This window comes from Bos javanicus, chromosome 14, assembly GCF_032452875.1.
Source record: "Bos javanicus breed banteng chromosome 14, ARS-OSU_banteng_1.0, whole genome shotgun sequence".
NCBI lineage: Eukaryota > Metazoa > Chordata > Mammalia > Artiodactyla > Bovidae > Bos > Bos javanicus.
Window position 1 is genome coordinate 64,872,496 of NC_083881.1, and position 21,401 is coordinate 64,893,896.

The following is a 21,401-nucleotide window of genomic DNA, read 5'->3' on the forward strand; positions in this document are numbered from 1 at the left end:
AAAAATTTATAGTTATCAGCATAACAAATTATGTTATAAATTAACATAACATAAAAAACATAACATTAAACATAAAGGATCCCACTATTATTACATTTCTATTCTAGGCATAGAGGCAAAATACAGCACAGTGATTAGACTTCAATTCTGGATCCGTTAGTAACTGGTTAGTAATGTTGGTCAAATTACTTAATTTCTTTTGATCTCAGTTTCCTCATCTATAAAATACGTATACTCATAATGCTGAGAAGAGTAAATAAGGTAATTCGTGTAGAGCTCTCCTTGTAAGGTAATCCATGTTGCCGGGAGCCAGCGTGAGGAACTCCGCCGTGGCAAAGGTCATGAGGAAGGAGGCTCCGCATACGCAAAGGCATCAAGCCTCAGGAGTCCCCCTGGAAATTCTCGAGCATCTACCCCCAAAACCAGAGTCTGCCTACTTTACTGCTTTGTGCTCTCACCTACACCTCTGACTTTATGGAGGGCTGTCCTGGGCGTGACAAGAGTGTTTTAGTTCACAACTGTGAGAGGCATGAGATGTTCTAAACTGTCTGAATACAGATTCCTTTGAGGAGTTAAAAGATTGATTAGAAATTGTATTGGTGAAGGGTTTTTCACTTGTTGGGCCAATGTTTGCTGCTAAGTTTCCATATCCCTTACCTGCTGTGTCCCTGGCAGTGTATTGATTAATATAATTGGTGTAAGTAGTAGCTTTAATGTTTATAACCTTGGACCCTTGAGTTAATTCTTTTCTTGTTATAGCCCACTACACCTTTGCCCTATAGGAATGCAACTTTATCTAATGCTTTTGGAGGGTGGCGCCTGACTTTTCACCTTTAGAGAAAAATTAGTTTCTTAAAATGTTAACAGGCCTCTTGGCCAGAAGATGATGCAAATCACCTAAACTTTTGCATATGATAAGTTTGCAGGAAGAAAGCCTGGCTTACTGCATGACTCTATCCCTTCCCCCATTATCCTCTATGCATAACTTAAGGTATAAAAACTACTTTGGAAAATAAATTGCGGGCCTTGTTCACCGAAGCTTGGTCTCCCCATGTCGTTCTTTCTCTCACCTTCTGGCTGAATTATTCAGCCTCTTTTCTCCACTAAATTTTCTCACTGAGCTATCCTTATTCTATTACTCTTTATATCCTTAATTAACATTTAATTAAGCAATTGTTTCCTGATCCTCGCCAACGCCGTCCCCGCTTCAATTCCCCGGATCCACTGGGGCTGGACCCCAGCACCATGTGAGAATGCTAAGTAATCTTGTCAGTATTATTGCTACTTTTATTAGAAAGAGGTTGTGCAGATCAAGAGTATATGGCTGGGAACCAGACCAGTTGGGTGCATACCATGTTCTGCTTCTACTTGTGAAAATTTAGACAGGTTAACTCTCCATGCTTTAGTTTCCTCATCTACAAAATGAGGACAGTAAGAGATGCTAATGCTGCTGCTGCTAAGTCGCTTCAGTCGTGTCCGACTCTGTGCGACCCCATAGACGGCAGCCCACCAGGCTTCCCCGTCCCTGGGATTCTCCAGGCAAGAACACTGGAGTGGGTTGCCATTTCCTTCTCCAATGCATGAAAGTGAAAAGTGAAAGTGAAGTCGCTCAGTAGTGTCCGACTCTTAGCGACCCCATGGACTGCAGCCTACCAGGCTCCCCCATTCATGGGATTTTCCAGGCAAGAGTACCGGAGTGGGGTGCCATTGCCTTCTCCAAGAGATGCTAATAGGATTTCTAATAAATGAGTTATTACATGAAAAAAGAAAATAACAGTTAAAGTTGCTCAGTCATGTCCAGACTCTTTGCGACACCTGGACTACAGGCCTCCAGGATCCTCTATCCATGGAATTCTCCAGGCAGGAATACTGGAGTGGGTAGCCACTTCCTTCTCCAGGGGATCTTCCTGACTCAGGGATAGGACCCTGGTCTCCAGCATTGTAGGCAGACTCCTTACCGTCTAAGCCAACAGGGAAGCCCAAATATTACATGAAAGCAATACATAAACAGTACTATAAAATGAAAGTCGCTCAGTCGTGTCTGACTCTTTTTGATCCCATGGACTATACAGTCCATGGAATTCTCTAAGCCAGGATACTGGAGTGGGTAGCCTTTCCCATCTCCAGGGGATCTTCCCAACCCAGGGAATGAACCCAGGTCTCCTGCATTGCAGGCTGATTCTTTACCAGCTGAGCCATAAGAGAAGTCCAAGAATACTGGTGTGGGTAGCCTATCCCTTCTCCAGGGGACCTTCCCGACCCAGGAATCTAATTGGGGTCTCCTGCATTGTAGATGGATTCTTTATCAACTGAGTTATCAGGGAAGCCCTAAACAGTACAAAAAGTGCTCAATAATTATTAGATAAAATAATAACATTAATAATAAGCTAATCTGATATCCTGTGCACGGAAACTATGAAAACTCTAAACACACAAAGAAAAGATGCTTCAATATTCAGACTAAAAAAAAACCTAAATTAAGTTCTAACCTCAGTGTGCATATTTTCCGGAGAAATTATTTTGGTGAAAATGATGGCAGGTGCTCCAGTTATTCGTACAGAAAAATCTGTTAAAATGGGAGTCAAAATTGCTCTTCTTTCTTGATGCCGCCGTATGCTAAAAGATAGAGTAAAAAATAATTAGCCATTTCATTTTTAAGGATAATTTTCATTACTTTTGTACAAGTTTCTGTACTACAAACATGTATGCCAAAATTTCATTATGTTGAGTGTGTCTATTTGTGTATTTTATAGTCATAGTTTTGTAAAGTCAATTCCTAACTTCAGAGGCATAAAAGGAAAAAAAAAGTAATCAAAAAATTCAGATGTAAGCAGTCAATTTCCATTAGTACTATCCTGCGCATGTGCATACTAAGTCACTTCAGTTGTGTCCAGCTCTTTGCAACCCTATGGACTGTAGCCTGCCAGGCTCTCTGTCCATGGGACTATGCAGGCAAGCATACTGGAGTGGGTGCCATGCCCTCCTCTAGGAGATCTTCCCGACACAGGGACCGCACCTGTGTCTCTTACGTCTCCTGCACTGGTAGGCAGGAAACCCAGTAGTATTCTAGGATCTTTCAATAAATTGCTTTTTCTACTTTTAATTCCTTTGGTTTCTACAAATAGTTTAGTATCTCTTTTGTTAAAAAAATACTCTTATTCTTTTGTGATCATTTTTAATTTCCTAGTTTTAATATTTCTGGCATTCTATTTGACAGCTGCCTCCTTTTCAGTTTCTTTAGTTTCACAAGCATGTTCATTTAACCTTTGACTTTTCTTTTTTAAACTCTAAGAACCATCTGAGTTCATAGATTATAACTTTCTGTGTGTGTGCGTGTGTGCTCAGATGTGTCCAACTCTTTGCAACCCCACAGACTGCAGCTCACCAGGCTCCTCTGTTCATGGAATTTTCCGGACAAGAACACTGGAGTGGGTTGCCATTTCCTACTTTAGAGGATCTTCCTGACTCAGGGATCGAACACACCTCCTGTGTCTCCTGCACTGGCAGGCAGATTCTTTCTCACTGCACCACCTGGGAAGCCCTATAAATGCCTTTACAGTTTGTGAAATGCTTTTTGTGACTTTGGTCCTGAATTCTTCATCACAGCAACCCTGTACATGAAGTAAGGACCACTATTAGCTCCACATCACCTATTGGAACAAAGGTTCCACAGTTATAGGTCTGCAGGGCAAATTTATACCAGAGCAGCTTTGACCTCTATCTTAATTTTTCTTTATACATTCTTATCTTTTGAACAGTTATCTAGCACACTATTTCTATACTACATTAAAAATTGCTAATTGCTAATAATTTTAAATATTATTGAGAAATCAAAACTTGTGCTAGTACAGATTTTCAAGTTTATTGCAGTTTTTTCAAGTTATTTATTCATATTCTTAGTTATCATTTTATGAGATAAAACAGTTCCATGTTTTACTAGCAAGTCACACCTCAAAAGTTACTGGAACCATTAATTTTATATTCTTTATAAGTATGCCCCTATTAGTCTCTGCTGCTGCTGCTGCCGCTAAGGTGCTTCAGTCGTGTCTGACTCTGTGAGACCCCATAGATGGCAGCCCACCAGGCTCCGCCATCCCTGGGATTCTCCAGGCAAGAACACTGGAGTGGGTTGCCATTTCCTTCTCCAATGCATGAAAGTGAAAAGTGAAAGGGAAGTCGCTCTGTCGTGTCCAACTCCTAGCAAGCCACCCCATGGACTGCAGCCTACCAGGCTCCTCCGTCCAGGGGATTTTCCAGGCCAAAAGTACTGGAGTGGGGTGCCACTGCCTTCTCTGCTATTAGTCTCTATTATTATAAAATAATCAAGGTGAGATCAGAGAATTGGCATAAGTTATCTCATGAAAAAGCACAGATAAAACTCAAGTCTGTCTACATCTTTTTCTACCAGAGTAGTCTAGAGAGTACTTGCATCTTTTGTTGAACTGGGCAATGGGCAGAGCTTTATTTGCTCTTTGCCAAAAAAGCAAATCAGATTATCTGGTTCTGTGACACATAAGTACTGGATTTCAAGAAAGTCAATTTTAAAGAATTAAGAGATCTGGTGAATAGAGGGTAGCAGGAAGAAGTATTACAATCTGAATACAGAGGAAGAGTTGAGATCCTAAGAGACACCACAATTATAGCTTAATAGCTCAAATTCCATAAAATGACCAATGTGAGAAACATGTAACATCTGATGTGCTCTCATAGGGGAATGCTAAAATATATGATATATTAAAAATACCTTAAAATGGAAAAGGTGGCAGGGAACCAAATGAAAGCAAACTTTAACTGAAGCACTGATGGGGGAGTGCTTCTTCATATTCTAATTATTTCCCATTGTGTGAATTAAATCAGTAACACAACATATGAAAGACCTATGACGTTAGAAAGTTTAAAAAAAGTTTAATAAGTCAATGGTCATAAAACTAGAACTTTACTGGTATATAGAGTGCTAACTTTTCTTTTGTATTATCTCTGGTAAATATCTGAGTTAAGGATACATATTTTTTAAATCATAAAACTTTTTTTATAGATTCAAATATTTTCAAGGATAAATTCAAAAGAAGGAAAAAAATACACACTGCAGAAATAACTGCAACAAGAATTATATTATGCTAATACTTTACTAGACAATAGTCTAGGGTTTAAAATAACAAGAGGGAAGTAAAACTCAAAGTATTAACTGACATCATTAATGACTTTAGGGTCTTAGCTACTCTCAGTAAGCCAAGGGAATAGATCCCCCCCCCAACAACCTGCACCTCAGAAATAGATTTTTAATGGTCATATGGAGACAAAAGGCTAATCCTTACACCCCTGACAGGCAAGGATTTTGAGATGAGAGGTCAACTTAGATCTGGGGCCCCTAAAAGGCCAGAAAAACAACTTCCAATCAGAAATAGAAAAGAACAAGGAAGTCTGCCTGTTTTGGAAAGAGAACTTATTGAAAAAACAGAGATCTTTCTCTTTTTTCAACTTAAAAATAAAAATAATTAGAAAATGAAAAATAATGGGAAATATCCCATGTGTGTTTGGAAGCTGTAATTTATATTATGTGTGTTGGTCCAGGAATACCAATATTAAGTTATTTATATAAAAGTGGCATCAGACCTTTGATAACCCCAGGGCATCAGTCAGAAATAGATACAAGTCTCTTTGGAAAACATGCTTTCAAACTGACAAAAAGGATTCTAAGGAACAAAGACCACTGAAGATAAACTCCTAAATACAGATTTCATATATACTTCAAAATCATTTTTTTATTAGCAAGAAGAGAATTCAATCCCATTATCAAATTCATGATCAAGAACTTCTGATAATGGAATTTTCACATGTCAACAATATAATAAATTTCTTTAAAATCATTAATGACATATAGGATGGAATGAACCACATGAGGGAAAAAAACCAAAGTATTAATACCATAAAAGAAGGCAAAGCAGATTTGAAAAACAATCAAATAGAACATTCAGAAATAAAAATATAGTTACTAAAATTAAATATATAATAGATGGATAAATAGAATTTTAGATATAACTTTACAAATTAGTAAACTAGAAATACTACCAAAGATAGACAGACCAGAAAATACTTAAGACTTGTGGCAATCAACAGAGATAATCTATTTCAGTAGATATTCCTGAATATGAAAAACAGTACTATTCACACACATTTTTATAAACAATAAATATATATAACATACTTTTGGAGAAATTATTCATTATAATTTGATTCACTGTACCTATTTATACAGATTCCTCTCATTTTTAGAGAGTCACAAGGATAAATCATTTGACTAGTTAAGAGTTGCTGGAGAAGGCAATGGGAACCCACTCCAGTACTCTTGCCTGGAGAATCCCATGGACAGAGGAGCCTGGTAGGCTGCAGTTCATGGGGTCGCTAAGAGTCCGACACAACTGAGCGACTTCACTTTCACTTTTCACTTTTATGCATTGGAGAAGGAAATGGCAACCCACTCCAGTGTCTTGCCTGGAGAATCCCAGAGATGGGGGAGCCTGGTGGGCTGCTGTCTCTGGGGTCGCACAGAGTTGGACACGACTGAAGTGACTTAGCAGCAGCAGCAGCGGTTAAGAATTGAAGTCCATTTTAGTGTGTGTGGTGTTTTTTTTTTTCCTTCCAGAGTAACATTTTCTGTTGAATTTCTAATGCAATTAAAATAAAATTATATGGTATATTACTATGATGATTATATTCAACTTAAATATTTTCTGACTTTTTGAGTACCTATTGCCTGTTAGTAACTATGCTTGTGTGTGTGTTCAGTTGCTCAGTTGTGTCCAACTCTTGGCAACCCCATGGACTGCAACCTGCTAGGCTCCTCTGTCCATGGAATTTTCCAGGCAAAAATACTGGAGTGGGTTTCCATTTCCTACTCTAGGGGATCTTCCTGATCCAGGAATCAAACCCACATCTCTTCTATCTCCTGTACTGGCAGATGGATTCTTTACCACTGTGCCACGTGGGAAACCCTATGACGGCCTTTACAGTTTGTGAAATGTCTTTTGTGACGTAGATACTGAATTCTTTACAGCAACCCTGTACGTGAAGTAAGAACCATGCTGCTGCTGCTGCTGCTGCTGCTAAGTCGCTTCAGTCGTGTCTGACTCTGTGCAACCCCATAGTCGGAAGCCCACCAGGCTCCCCTGTCCCTGGGATTCTCCAGGCAGGAATACTGGAGTGGGTCGCCATTTCCTTCTCCAATGTGTTAAAGTGAAAAGTGAAAGGGAAGTCGCTCAGTTGTGTCCGACTCTTAGCGATCCCATGGACTGCAGCCTACCAGGCTCTGCCGTCCAGTTTTCCAGGCAAGAGGACTGGAGTGGGGTGCCATCACCTTCTCCATTATTAGCCCCAAATCACCTATGAGGAGATGAGTTTCAGGGACTGGGCTAAGGCCACTCAGTTGGAACAAAGGTTCCACAACTGGACCTCCAGGGCAAGTTGATACCAGTAACTACAGAAGAGTCAGGATGAACAAGACAGATCTATGTCCTTTAATCTCTGTGCCACCTTTTCAAGTTGCCAAGGATATCTTCAGGTAGGAAATATCTGCTGGCTGTTGGGAAATACAAACTGGCTGCTTCTTCCTGCTGCACCAGGATCCCTTTTCCCTTCACACTCAGTTCCCAGGTACTTTAAGCAGCAGGAGAAAACATTCTCTCACATAAAGTCATGAAAAAGTTACAGGATTATTATAAAATCACACAAATCAAGAAGGTTTAGGTGATCCCAGGCATTAATCTATAAACTATGGGAATCAGACTAACTTCTAGCCTATAAATTTGCTTAGGCATTAGCTTGATATCCTCACAAATAAAGACATAAGTGATGGTTTTCAAGGTGAAGAGCAAAATCAAAGAAAATGCTTTCCTTCCACATTCCTGTTTATAATTTCCAGGAACAATTTTGGAAAAAATCTGTTTGATCAATCATAAATCAAAATAGGCAAAGACTCCTATGAACATGTGGGTAATCACTTTTAAAAAATAAAAATGTAAGAGATCAAAATACAGACAGAACAGTCATGATCTCTCAGAATTAAGCCAATTATTTATGCTTCAGGTACTTTAACATCAACACAAAGCTATACTTCCACACAGTCAATGCTACTAATCTTGTGAATCATAGAACTGAGTTTAAGAATGTGTCAAATTCAAATTCAGCCTGCTAAGAATTTTTAAAAAATCCAATGTGTGGGGGAAATAGTCCAAAGGGCAATACATGTAATTTGATATATGTTTATCAAAATACTCAAACAAATAAATGTGTTCTATTTCCTCACAATAAAGTCAGAAAGATAAATTACTCAAGGAAATAAAACACAGACAATGAGAGGGCCAAATAAAAGTACTTGGTATAAACGATTTATTTTTTTTAATTGCAGCTTTCAAGTCTGTTCAAATTATATCTTTAAGTATTATAAACAAGAAAATCAGACTCACTTGGAGGATTTAGGCTTACTGACATTTTCAGGAAATTATAAGATAAACTTTCTATACCATCCCCCTACCCTCACTGCACCCCGACTCCAGACACCCTCAAAGTTCTAATCATCATGTACAACAGCACTGGTGATTTTAATGTGTAACCTGCACATCAGTATGGGCTATTTTAGTTCTTAGCACTTCTTTTTCTCAGATTATAAAATAAGCCCAGATGTAGTAACAATGGTTGCTAAAAGAAAAAGAAAAAAAAGCCATTTAATAACAATGAACTTTAGCATAAGTGTAAGGGGTCAGAGAATTGAGTACAAGAAAAGTAGTTGGCTAAGAGGAAGCAAACCAGGGTTCCACACTTAGCTGTATTTTAAGTGACATTGGACAAGTGAAGAATCTCCTCAAACTTAGTTTTCTGTAGTGCTTTTGTTCTATAGTGTGCTAAGAATAGTTCAGAGTTTAGAAAGAAGTTTGCATGAGAGTTGGAATGTGGAAGAGAAATAGATAATGGACAATATTCTCTGAAAGTTACACTGTTTTAAATAGTAGAGAAAACGTGATGCAGAAGTGCCAACAGATTTCAGCCTGCCCTCACTCTTTCCACCTTCAAGATGTTTTCCTGCCTTCTGGCTCTGCTGGGCAATAGCAACTGCAGGCTGAACTCCAGAAGCACGAGTAACAGCCTCCCACAGCCCTGTCTACCAGCCTTCAGTGGTCCCTGTAGCCACTAGACAAAGCTGGCTTCCCAGGCTTCCTGGAGTGCAACAAATTTGTTATCCAGGATACCCAGCTTCTTCTACAAATGGATAAGTTATTATTCCTAAAATAAATCCCCTTTGTTATAACACTTACAGTTATTGTTCTGACCTGATTGAACCCTGATACATTCTGTCAGCTAAAAAATTAAGGTTTTAAGAGCAAAATATCTACAAATTTTAAAATCTGATGATTCTTTATGCTTAACTTCCCTGCTTCTTTCTCCTGATCATACACACTGAAACACATTATGATTAAAAACAAAATGTGAGTAACATGTCAGGAGGAATTCCGAGTCAAGTGGAATAATGCATTATAAAGACTGTCATTTAATAATGGGTCGGGGGAGTAAATTAGTCTTTACTGTGTATCTTTTGAATTCTACTGGTAATACTTATTGAAAAACAAAAAATGTAATGACATTAAAGCTCTGTATTATATTTGTCAAGATTAATCAGCAGAACTAAACAATATCAGATATATCTTGTCTTTATTTGAATGAGTATCTCTCAGAAACACTCACATTCAGTCACCTGATTTGCTAGCTCTAGTTAATCATCTTGTAATTCAATTTCTCAGTTCATTCAAATCTTCACTAACTTCCTATTATGTGCCAAGCATGATACTCTGTGATTGGTATTTAGAAGTGAGAAAAACAGGGCAGGTTTTTAAACTGGAGTATCTTTCTTAGCTCAAACTGCTCCCTTCCTTCTCCTGTCATTCATGCTTTGTGGAAAAAAATTCATCATAAACATAGTGAAACCTTCCCTGAAAACCCACACATAGAGTTTCTTTCTTTTAATTTTCTATTTGTACCTACATCAATTTTAGAGTAATTTATCGTTGTATTTATGTGTTATGTCACATCTATCTGCCTAAGATGTCTTATGTGCATGAAATGTGTTTATCTAAATTTTTATGTGCCTTAGTTTAATCCTAAGTATCCTTTATTTATGTCTATCAGAATGGTTTCCACACTGTACTTGAATATTTAATTAACCAGTCTGTCTTTTTGATTGGGAGATGAGCTCTGTAAGGGATGGGCACATATCATAAGTTATTTTACTTTGTATCTTTAGTGTAAAAGATATTCCATGGTGTATACTTGATATTAAAATAGTCTTTAATTTCTGACAAAGGTGCAAAGACCATTCACTGGGGAAAGAACAATCTCCTCAACAAATGGTGCCGGAACAACTGGATATCCAATATGCAAATGAATAACTCTACTCTATACTCTATTAAAAAAAAAAGCATTAAAATAACTGAATAACCGAATTATAAGCATTAAACCCATAAAACTCCTAGTATACTATAGGCATAAATCTTCATGACCTGGCTCAGATCAAGAAGGCAGAACAGAAGGATGTAGAGCTCACCTCTTCTCATAAATACATCAACAATACTTCTACATGTGACACAACTATCACAGAATACCTACTGAATGCTGGCAAAAGATCTCATAAAAGCAAAGCTGCAAGAAACATCACTATGTAACCAGGAAGCACAAAGGAAAAATAAAGGAATCAGGACAGGACCTGCATTCCTGGAAGGGAGCTATGGAAGAGGAAATTTCTGATCACCATGAGAACCTCCTGCATTGCCTAGGAATCAGCTAGGACAGAAAGGCAGCCTGAGAGGCTCAGAGGAGACAGTGTAGCAGCCAGAATGCCACATGTACAACAGAAAGAGACCAGCACAGATGGTCGTGGCTACCTTGTTCCGCTCCTAAGCCTCAGATGTGTGCTGGCTGGTGTGTGTAGGGACTAGGGTGCTAAAACTGTAGCTTCAGAAGACAGACTGGAGAAAAGACTGGGGTTGGCTGGACAGACACAGCCTGAGGGGCTGGAGTGTGGTCGAAGGTGCAACATTCTACGTCTGTCATTGCTAAGCTAAGCTAAGCTAAGTCAAGCTAAGTCACTTCAGTCGTATCTGGCTCTGTGCAACCCCATAGACGGCAGCCCACCAGGCTCCCCCATCCCTGGGATTCTCCAGGCAAGAACACTGGAGTGGGCTGCCATTACCCTCTCCAATGCATGAAAGTGAAAAGTGAAAGTGAAGTCGCTCAGTCGTATCCGACCCTCAGAGACCCCATGGACTGCAGCCCACCAGGCTCCTCCGTCCATGGGATTTTCCCATGCTGATTCCCAGGGGCTGCATTATTTCAGGGGATTTACTCCACTGGTGGCTTTGAGACTGCAATGCCTGCACTACACCCAAGGGGATTAATAGCACTCTAGAGGCTGGGGATCAAACCCAATCTACGAGCAATGAATAGCAAACTAAATGACACAGAAAAATGATTAAGTTATCTAGAAGAGACAGAATAATGCAAATCACTCAATCAGAAATGCAGACAGAACGACAAGGCAAGAAAAAATGCCAGTTCAAGTATAATAGGGCTTCCAAAAAGAGAAGGGAGAGAAGGGGATCAAGCATGTATTTGAAAAAATTATCGGTGAAAAATTCCCAAACCTGGGGAAGTAAACAGATATTCAGGTAAAGGAAGCACAGAGGGTCCCAAATAAGGGAACCTGAATAGATCCACACCATGACATATCATATTTAAAATGGCAGAAGTTATACAGAGAATTCTAAATGCAATAAGAGAAAAAAGAAGAGTTAGTTCCAAGGGAACCTCCATAAGACTATCAACTAATTTCCTACAGAAATGTTGCAGGCTGGGAGGGAGTCATAAGATGTATTCAAACTTCTGAAAGGAAGGAACTTACAACCAAGAATACTTCACCCAGCAAAATTATCATTTAGAATAGAAGGAGAAAGAATTTCTCAGACAGGCAAAAGCTAAAAGACTAGATCAATATTAAACCTATCCTAAAAGAAATATTGAAAGGTTTTCTCTAAATACAAAAGAAACAATAATCTATAGGACAGAGAGAATCACAATTAGAAAGTAAATCACTTAAATAAGCCAATACACAGATTTGAAAAACAAAACAAAACAAACTTGAGCAAGTGACAACTACAATGAACAGCAAAAGGGTAAACATGAAGATGTAAAAGATGATACCAAAGTCATAAAATGTGGGAGAAGCGAGTAGAAAAATGTAGATTTATTTTCCGAATGTGTTTGAGTCTATGAGTATCAGTCTAAAGCAAACTATATACTATAAAATTACAGCAATAGTTTAACATATCTGAAAAACGGGAAATCATAAATCAAAAACATACGATTGATTCACAAAAACCAAAAGGAAGAGAACGTAAGTATAGTTCAAAAGAAAATCATCAAACTGCAAAAGGAAAAACAAAAAGAAAGGAACAAAGAAGAAATATAAAATCAGCTAGAAAACAAGGTTAAACATGCCATAAATACATATCTATCAATAATTACCTCAAATGTCAATGGATTAAATGCTTCAATCAAAAGACACAGAGTGCCAGACTGGATAATGAAACAAGAGCCTGCGACATATGCCACCTAAAAGAGACCCAATTAAAGGTGAAAGACACACACAGAGTGCTCACAGTGCTGAGATAGAAGAAGACGGTTCATGAAAGTGGAAATCACAAGAAAGCAAGGGTAGCTATACTCATATCAGACCAAACAGACTTTAAAAATAAAATTAAATTAAAAAAACAAAACAAACAAAAAAAATAAATACAATGTAAATACTATGCAAATATTTGCTAAAAATAAAAAAATAAAACAAAGGCCATAGAGAAAGATAAAAAAGGACAGCACACAATGATAAAAGAATCGATACAAGAAGTAGATACATACTTGTAACATACACACACCCAATACAGGAGCACCTAAATACATAAAACAAGTATTAATAGACATAAAAAAGAAATTAAGAATACAGTAATAGGAGAATTTAATATCCCACTGACATTAATGGACAGATCTTCCAGACACAAAAATCAATAAGGCAACAGAGGTTATAAATGACAAAACAGAACAGATAAACTTAAGTGATATTTTCAGGAAATTACATCCAAAAAACCTCAGAATATGCATTATTTTCAAGTGCACATGAAACATTCTGTAGGATGGATCACTTAGTAGGACACAAATTATAGGGCACAGAAAACTATTTCAAGTATCTTTTCTGTCCACATGGGTGTGAAACTAGAAATCAACGAGGGAAAGAGAAACAAGAAAGAAATGACAACAAGGAGACTAAACAACACACCACTAAAAAACTAATGGTCAATGATGAAAAGAAAAAGGAAATTTTTAAAAATACCTTGAGACAAATGACATTGAAAAAACAACCATTCAAAATCTATGCTTTCTTGCTTGCTAAGTTGCTTCAGTTGTGTCCAACTCTGTGCAACCCTATGAACCATAGCAAGCCAGGCTCCTCTGTCCATGGGATTCTCAGGCAAGAATACTAGAGTGGAGTGCCATACCCTCCTATAAGGGATCTTCCCAACCCAAGGATCAAACCCACATCTCTTCTGCCTCGTGCATTGGCAGGCAGGTTCTTTACCAATAATGCCACCTGGGAGGCCCATCAAAATCTATGGGATGCAGCAAAAACAGTTCTAAAAGGAAAGCTCATGTGTGCCTTCTTCAAAAACAAGTACATCTCAAATAAATATCCTAACCTATCACCTAAAACAATTTAAAAAAGGACAAACAAAAGCTAAAGTCAGCACAAGGGCGGAAATAATAAATATCAGGGAGGAAATAAATATAATGGAGATTTTAAAAAACAGAAAAAAAAATATGAATGAAACCAAAAGCTGGTTCTTTGAAAGCATAAAAAAAATTAACAGAGTCCTGGCCAGACTCATCAAGAAGAGAAGACCCAAATAAACAAAGTAAGAAATGAAAGAGGAGAGATAATAACCTATACCACAGAAATACAAAAAACCCTAAGAGCATACTATGAACAATTTAGAAGCCAGTAAGTTGGACAACCTAGGAGAAATGCAACAGGTTTGTAGATACACACAGCCCACCAAACCTGAATCACATAAGAAATAGATAATTGGAACAGACTGATCAATAGAAATGAAACAGAATCTGTAATAATACTAGTAATAAAAAACATCCTTGCAAACCAAAGTCCAGGACCAGATGTTTTCACTGAGAAATTCTACCATGTACAAAGAAGAACTTATGCTAATCCTCAGGTTTTTCCAAAAGACTGAAGAGGAGGAAACACTTCTAAAGTCATTCTGTCAAGCCAACATTACCCTGATACAAAATCCAGAAAAAGACACTACCAAAAAAGAAAATTACAAGCAAGTATCTTTGATGAATATAGATACAAAAATCCTCAACAAAACATTAGCAAACTGAATGCGACAACATATAAAAAAGATCCTACACCATGATTAGGTTGGATTCATCCCAGGGTCACAAGGATAGTTCATCATATGCAAGTCAATCAATATAAGCAAATAAAGAAAAGATGAAAACCACATGATCATCTTAATAGATTCAGGAACAATATTTGACAAAATCTAACACCCACTCATGATAAAAACGCTTATCAAAGTGGGTACAGAGGGAACATATTTCAACATAATAAAAGCTATTTGTGACAAACCCACATAATAGGGTTAAATCAACATGATGCTCAATGGTGAAAAGCTGAAAATCTTCCCAGTAAAATCTGGAACAAGAGAAGGATGCCCACTGCGACCCCTTGTATTTAACAGAGTATTGGAAGTCCTAGCCACAGCAATCAGAGAAGAAAAAGAAATAAAAGTTAGCCAAATTGGAAGGGAAGAGGTAAAACCGTCATTATACACAGATGACATAATACTATATATAGAGAAAACTGTAAAAACTACACAAAAACAGATAGCACGGATAAATTCAGCAAGGTAGAAATATACAAAATAACATATAGAAATTGGATGCATTTCTGAATGGTCACAATGATATATCAGAGAGGGAAAGCAGAAAACAATCTAAGACTGCATTAAAAAACTTAGAAATAAACCTCACCAAGGAGGTGAAAGATTTATACGCTAAGTCCCAGCACTGTTAAACTGATATTGAGGGAAAAGAAAACCCTCCCAAACTTCAGACAATACTACAAAGCTACAGTAATCAAACCAGTGTGGCGCTGGCACTAAAACCAGATATACACATCAGCAGAACAGAAGAGAAAGCACAGAAATAAACCCACACATCTATGGCCAATTAATCTTTGACAAAGGAGGCAAGAATACACTACGGAGAAAAGAAAGTCTCTTCAGCAAGAGGTGTTGTAAAAGTTGGACAGACGCATGTAAGTCAATGAGTAGAATACCCCCTCACACCCTACACAAAAATAAACTCAAAATGTCTTAGAGACTTAAATATAAAACATGACACAACAGAACTCCTAGAAGCAAACACAGGCAAAACATTCTCTGACACAGATTGTACTAATGTTTCAATATTTTCGTAGGTCAATCTCCCAAGGCAACAGAAATAAAGGCAAAAATAAAGGACTCAATGGAAGTAAAGGAAAGCATAAACAAAATGAAAAGACAACCTAAAAACTGGGAGAAAATATTTACAAACAATGTAACCAACAAGGGCGTAATTTAAAAAATAACACAAACAGCTCATACAACAAATTAACAGAACAAACAACCTAATCAAATACTGGGCAGAAGACCTAAATAGACATTTCTCCAAATAAGACATACAGATGGACAACAGGCACACGAAAAGACATTCAACACTGCTAACTATTAGAGAACTGCAAATCAAAACTACAATGAGGTACCACTTCACACTTGTCACAATGGCAATCATTAAAAAGTCTATACAAAAAAGAAGCAAAGAATATATTTCTTTTTTCCCACATCTGTTTAGAGAGAAATGAGGTTTTGCATCCTAAATTTAGTACAGAGAATCTCATTTGATAAAATCTTAAGACTTTTCACAACAATCTTATTTTCTTGCGGCACAGGAAAACTTGTATGAAAACTTACATCTATTGCTAACTCATCTATTATTAATAAAGTAAATCTATACTTGAAAGTATGATTTGAACAAAGCCCCTCACAAGACTCTAAGACTTACAAATTATTGCCATGTTCTGTGGGTACAACTTTCAAAAGAAAAGTGAAATTGACTGGTTGTCCTATTAGTTATATGTTGTACTAGGAGTAATGGTGCAATTGGAATCTACTTCTAAATTGTATAAATTCTTGTAAGTTTGTTCTATATGAAAAGAATAAAATAACTGGCACCTCTCCTCTGCCCTCAAAAAAGTCTACACTTAATAAATGCTGAAGTAGGTGTTGAGAAAAGGGAACCTTGCTATATAGTTGGTGGGAATGTAAACTGGTACAGCCACTATGTAAAACAGTATGGAGGTTCCTTAAAAAACTAACAAAACAGTTGCCATATGATTCAGCAATCCCACTCCTAGGCCTGTATCTGGACAAAACTAATTCAGGAAGACACATGCACCCGCCCCCCACCCCATGTTCACAGCAGCACTAGTTACAATACAATCATGAAGCAAACTAAATGTCCATTGACCAGATCGATGGATAAAGAAGATGTCATACATACATACAATGGAAAATCACCTAGCCATTAAAAAATGAAATAATGCCATTTGCTGCAACATGGATGGACCTAGAGATTGCCATACTAAGTGAGGTAACTTCAGATCAGATCAAATCAGATCAGTTGCTCAGCTGTGTCCGACTCTTTGCGACCCCATGAATCGCAGCACACCAGGCCTCCCTGTCCATCACCAACTCCCAGAGTTCACTGAGACTCACGTCCATTGAGTCAGTGATACCATCCAGCCATCTCATCCTCTGCCGTCCCCTTCTCCTCTTGCCCCCAATCCCTTCCAGCATCAGAGTCTTTTCCAATGAGTCAACTCTTCACATGAGATGGCCAAAGTAATGGACTTTCAGCTTTAGCATCATTCCTTCCAAAGAAATCCCAGGCCTGATCTCCTTCAGAATGGACTGGTTGGATCTCCTTGCAGTCCAAGGGACTCTCAAGAGTCTTCTCCAACACCACAGTTCAAAAGTATCAATTCTTCGGCACTCAGCCTTCTTCACAGTCCAACTCTCACATCCATACATGACCACAGGAAAAACCATAGCCTTGACTAGATGAACCTTTGTTGGCAAAGTAATGTCTCTGCTTTTGAGTATGCTATCTAGGTTGGTCATAACTTTCCTTCCAAGGAGTAAGTGTCTTTTAATTTCATGGCTGCAGTCACCATCTGTAGTGATTTTGGAGCCCAGAAAAATAAAGTCTGACACTGTTTCCACTGTTTCCCCATCTATTTCCCATGAAGTGGTGGGACCGGATGCCATGATCTTCATTTTCTGAATGTTGAGCTTTAAGCCAACTTTTTCACTCTCCTCTTTCACTTTCATCAAGAGGCTTTTGAGTTCCTCTTCACTTTCTGCCATAAGGGTGATGTCATCTGCATATCTGAGGTTATTGATATTTCTCCCGGCAATCTTGATTCCAGCTTGTGTTTCTTCCAGTCCAGCGTTTCTCATGATGTACTCTGCATAAAAGTTAAATGAGCAGGGTGACAATATACAGCCTTGACGAACTCCTTTTCCTATTTGGAACCAGTCAGTTGTTCCATGTCCAGTTCTAACTGTTGCTTCCTGACCTGCATACAAATTTCTCAAGAGGCAGATCAGGTGATCTGGTATTCCCATCTCTTTCAGAATTTTCCACAGTTTATTGTGATCCACACAGTTAATGGCTTTGGCATAGTCAATAAAGCAGAAATAGATGTTTTTCTGGAACTCTCTTGCTTTTTCTACGATCCAGCGGATGTTGGCAATTTGATCTCTGGTTCCTCTGCCTTTTCTAAAACCAGCTTGAACATCAGGAAGTTCACGGTTCACATATTGCTGAAGCCTGGCTTGGAGAATTTTGAGCATGACTTTACTAGCGTGTGAGATGAGTGCAATTGTGCAGTAGTTTGAGCATTCTTTGGCATTGCCTTTCTTTGGGATTGGAATGAAAACTGACCTTTTCCAGTCCTGGGGCCACTGCTGAGTTTTCCAAATTTCCTGGCATATTGAGTGCAGCACTTTCACAGTGTCATCTTTCAGGATTTGAAATAGCTCAACTGGAATTCCATCACCTCCACTAGCTTTGTTCGTAGTGATGCTTTCTAAGGCCCACTTGACTTCACATTCCAGGATGTCTGACTCTAGGTCAGTGATCACACCATCGTGATTATCTGGGTCATGAAGATCTTTTTTGTACAGTTCTTCTGTGTATTCTTGCCATCTCTTCTTAATATCTTCTGCTTCTGTTAGGTCCATACCATTTCTGTCCTTTATCAAGCTCATCTTTGCATGAAATGTTCCTTTGGTATCTCTGATTTTCTTGAAGAGATCCCTAGTCTTTCCCATTCTGTTGTTTTCCTCTATTTCTTTGCATTGATCGCTGAAGAAGGCTTTCTTATCTCTTCTTGCTATTCTTTGGAACTCTGCATTCAGATGTTTATATCTTTCCTTTTCTCCTTTGCTTTTCACTTCTCTTCTTTTCACAACTATTTGTAAGGCCTCCCCAGACAGCCATTTTGCTTTTTTGCATTTCTTTTCTATGGGGATGGTCTTGATCCCTGTCTCCTGTACAATGTGACAAACCTCATTCCATAGTTCATCAGGCACTCTATCTGTGAGATCTAGGCCCTTATATCTATATGTCACCTCCACTGTAAAATCATAAGGGATTTGATTTAGGTCATACCTGAATGGTCTAGTGGTTTTTCCCTACTTTCTTCAATTTAAGTCTGAATTTGGCAATAAGGAGTTCATGGTCTGAGCCATAGTCAGCTCCTGGTCTTGTTTTTGCTGACTGTATAGAGCTTCTCCATCTTTGGCTGCAAAGAATATAAACAATCTGATTTCGGTGTTGACCATCTGGTGATGTCCATGTATAGAGTCTTCTCTTGTGTTGTTGGAAGAGGGTGTTTGTTATGACCAGTGCATTTTCTTGGCAAAACTCTATTAGTCTTTGCCCTGCTTCATGAGGTAACTTGGACTAAGACAAATACCATATATCACTTACATGTGGAATCTAAAAATATGTACAAATTAACTTATTTACTAAACAGAAATTGACTCATATACAAAGAAAACAAACTTACAGTTACCAAAGGGGAAATGGGGAAGGGGAAGGATCAAGTAGGATTAGCAGATACAAGCTACTACATTTAAAACAAACAAGGTTCTACTGTATAGCACAGAGAACTAAATTCAATATCTTGCAATAAATCCTAATGGAAAAGAATATGAAAAAGAATATGTATGTACATGTGTAATTGAATCACTCTGTTGTACACCAGAAATTAACACAACTGTGATTCAATTATACTTCAATAAAAATTTTTAAAATTCAAAAAATGAAATAAAAAAAGAACTCCTATAAACCATCACAAAAGGACCTCTCAATTTAAAAATGGGCAAAAGACTTGAATAAACATTTTTTTATAGAAGATCTACAAAGCCAATAATCACAAGAATCTGATAAGGATAGAGTTAATATTTTTTTGACTTGGAATATAATGGATTTTAAGGGAAATGTGAATTAATCCTTAGTCTGAAGTGGAATTTTTCATCAAATAACAAGCTTAAAAAAAATTCTGACACTGACCATAAATTTGTAATAACTGCAATGTAACAGGAGAAGGTAATGGCAACCCACTCCAGTATTCTTGCCTAGAGAATCCCAGGGACAGGGGAGCCTGGTGAGCTGCCGTCTATGGGGTCGCACAGAGTCAGACACGACTGAAGCGACTTAGCAGCAGCAGCAACAGTGGTAGGACTCACAGGAGTCCAAGCAACAGTATCAGCTATAGTTACAAAATATATTTTATGAAATGCAGAAACAATACCGAAACACTTAGGCTTGGCATGCTAAAGAGCGTATTAACTGTTCTTCTGGCAATGAAATATTAGAATGTGGAAAAAGTTTCTCAAGCATTTCCTACCTGCTGGCCATATTCCACTCAAGGGCTGGATTCTGTGAATTTCTTTCAGTCTCTGTTAGCACTCCTCCTGTGCCATTTTCCTTTTCTGGTTTCAGTTGATCCCACTGAGCAGTACCAATATTGATCGACTGCAGATCTATTTGGTATTGTCGGTCTTCAATCTCTGACCCAGGGTCTCGAAGAATTCCTAAATTCAAGGCTCTTCTGTAAAGGCAGTGAAGAAAAGTAATCAGATAAATTAAGTATTCTATGCTTATTTTGCTCACTAACATCTTGCTATTACCATTTTTCCCCACTTTGGATTATTAAGTTAATGAAATCTATGAAGCAGGTATTATAAACTTACCACATACTAATGATTTTAAAATGTATCAAAGAGTTAGTACTTAGTGTATCTACTTTATAAGTTCTTACATTATTCTCAGCACTGTTATTTTTCTAAATAAATACTTTTACATATATGATTTAAATCCTTGAGCTGTTGTGAGGTTGTACTACCTCCTTTTTTACTAAAGAGAAAATAATACAGAGTTGTTGAAAGACTTAGCCAAAGTTAACTGAGTTAGTATGTGGCCAAAACTGCAAGTTAAATCCAGGTTTTGCTTCAAAACCCTGTCTTCTTTCCAATGTTAAACATCTACTTTTTTTCCTCAGTACTTTGATGTCTTGTTAGGAAAAGTGTTGAAGCTTTGTGAATTTACTTAATTCCCCTACCCTTTGCCTTTAGTCCTTTATATAACCCACTACCACATAGACTAAATTATTGACAAAACTTCATTGCTTACTGATGTAGAAATACAGTAAGGATTACTGGCCGATATAGAGTTGGAATTTTCATCTTATTGGACCCAAGGCTAAGCAAATGAATAAAATTATCAGCAGCTTAAAGCTAGATTAGAGAAAGTAAATGGTTAAATTTTTTCATGAAGGTTTTAGAATGAAATAGCAAGGCAGTGTGATAGGATAAGAAGAACAGGATTTGGGATTTGCAAGCCAGATAAGTTTAAGTTTGTGAGAGTTGGGAATTTTTTGGTTATGTTGGTTCATAAATTCTTTAAAATGAGTAACCAAAACGAAGGTAACATTTTTCCTCCAAGAAAGTTTCAATCAATAAAAACTGAAATTACATAGAGGATAAAAACAGTTGTTACAAATATAGACACAACTGTAGAGATCAGAAAAAAATACAATTAGTTATATCAATTGAACACTAATGAAACAAATTAGTGGAGGGAGAGGGAAGAAATCACCTGAGTCTTAGTGTGAAAAT

At 37.7% G+C, this 21,401-nt stretch overlaps 1 protein-coding gene across 16 annotated transcripts in view; it reads right to left on the reverse strand.

Annotated features, from left to right (window-relative positions):
* VPS13B (vacuolar protein sorting 13 homolog B) overlaps positions 1-21,401 on the reverse strand; it is an 804,527-nt gene that overhangs the window by 292,351 nt on the left and 490,775 nt on the right. For all 16 annotated transcript variants that reach the window (XM_061438325.1, XM_061438316.1, XM_061438319.1 and 13 more), the window contains 2 exons: positions 20,132-20,335; positions 2,490-2,616 (listed from right to left, as the gene is read on the reverse strand). In XM_061438325.1, the coding sequence (XP_061294309.1) occupies positions 2,490-2,616; positions 20,132-20,335 (331 nt within the window). The remainder of the gene's footprint in view (positions 1-2,489; positions 2,617-20,131; positions 20,336-21,401) is intronic.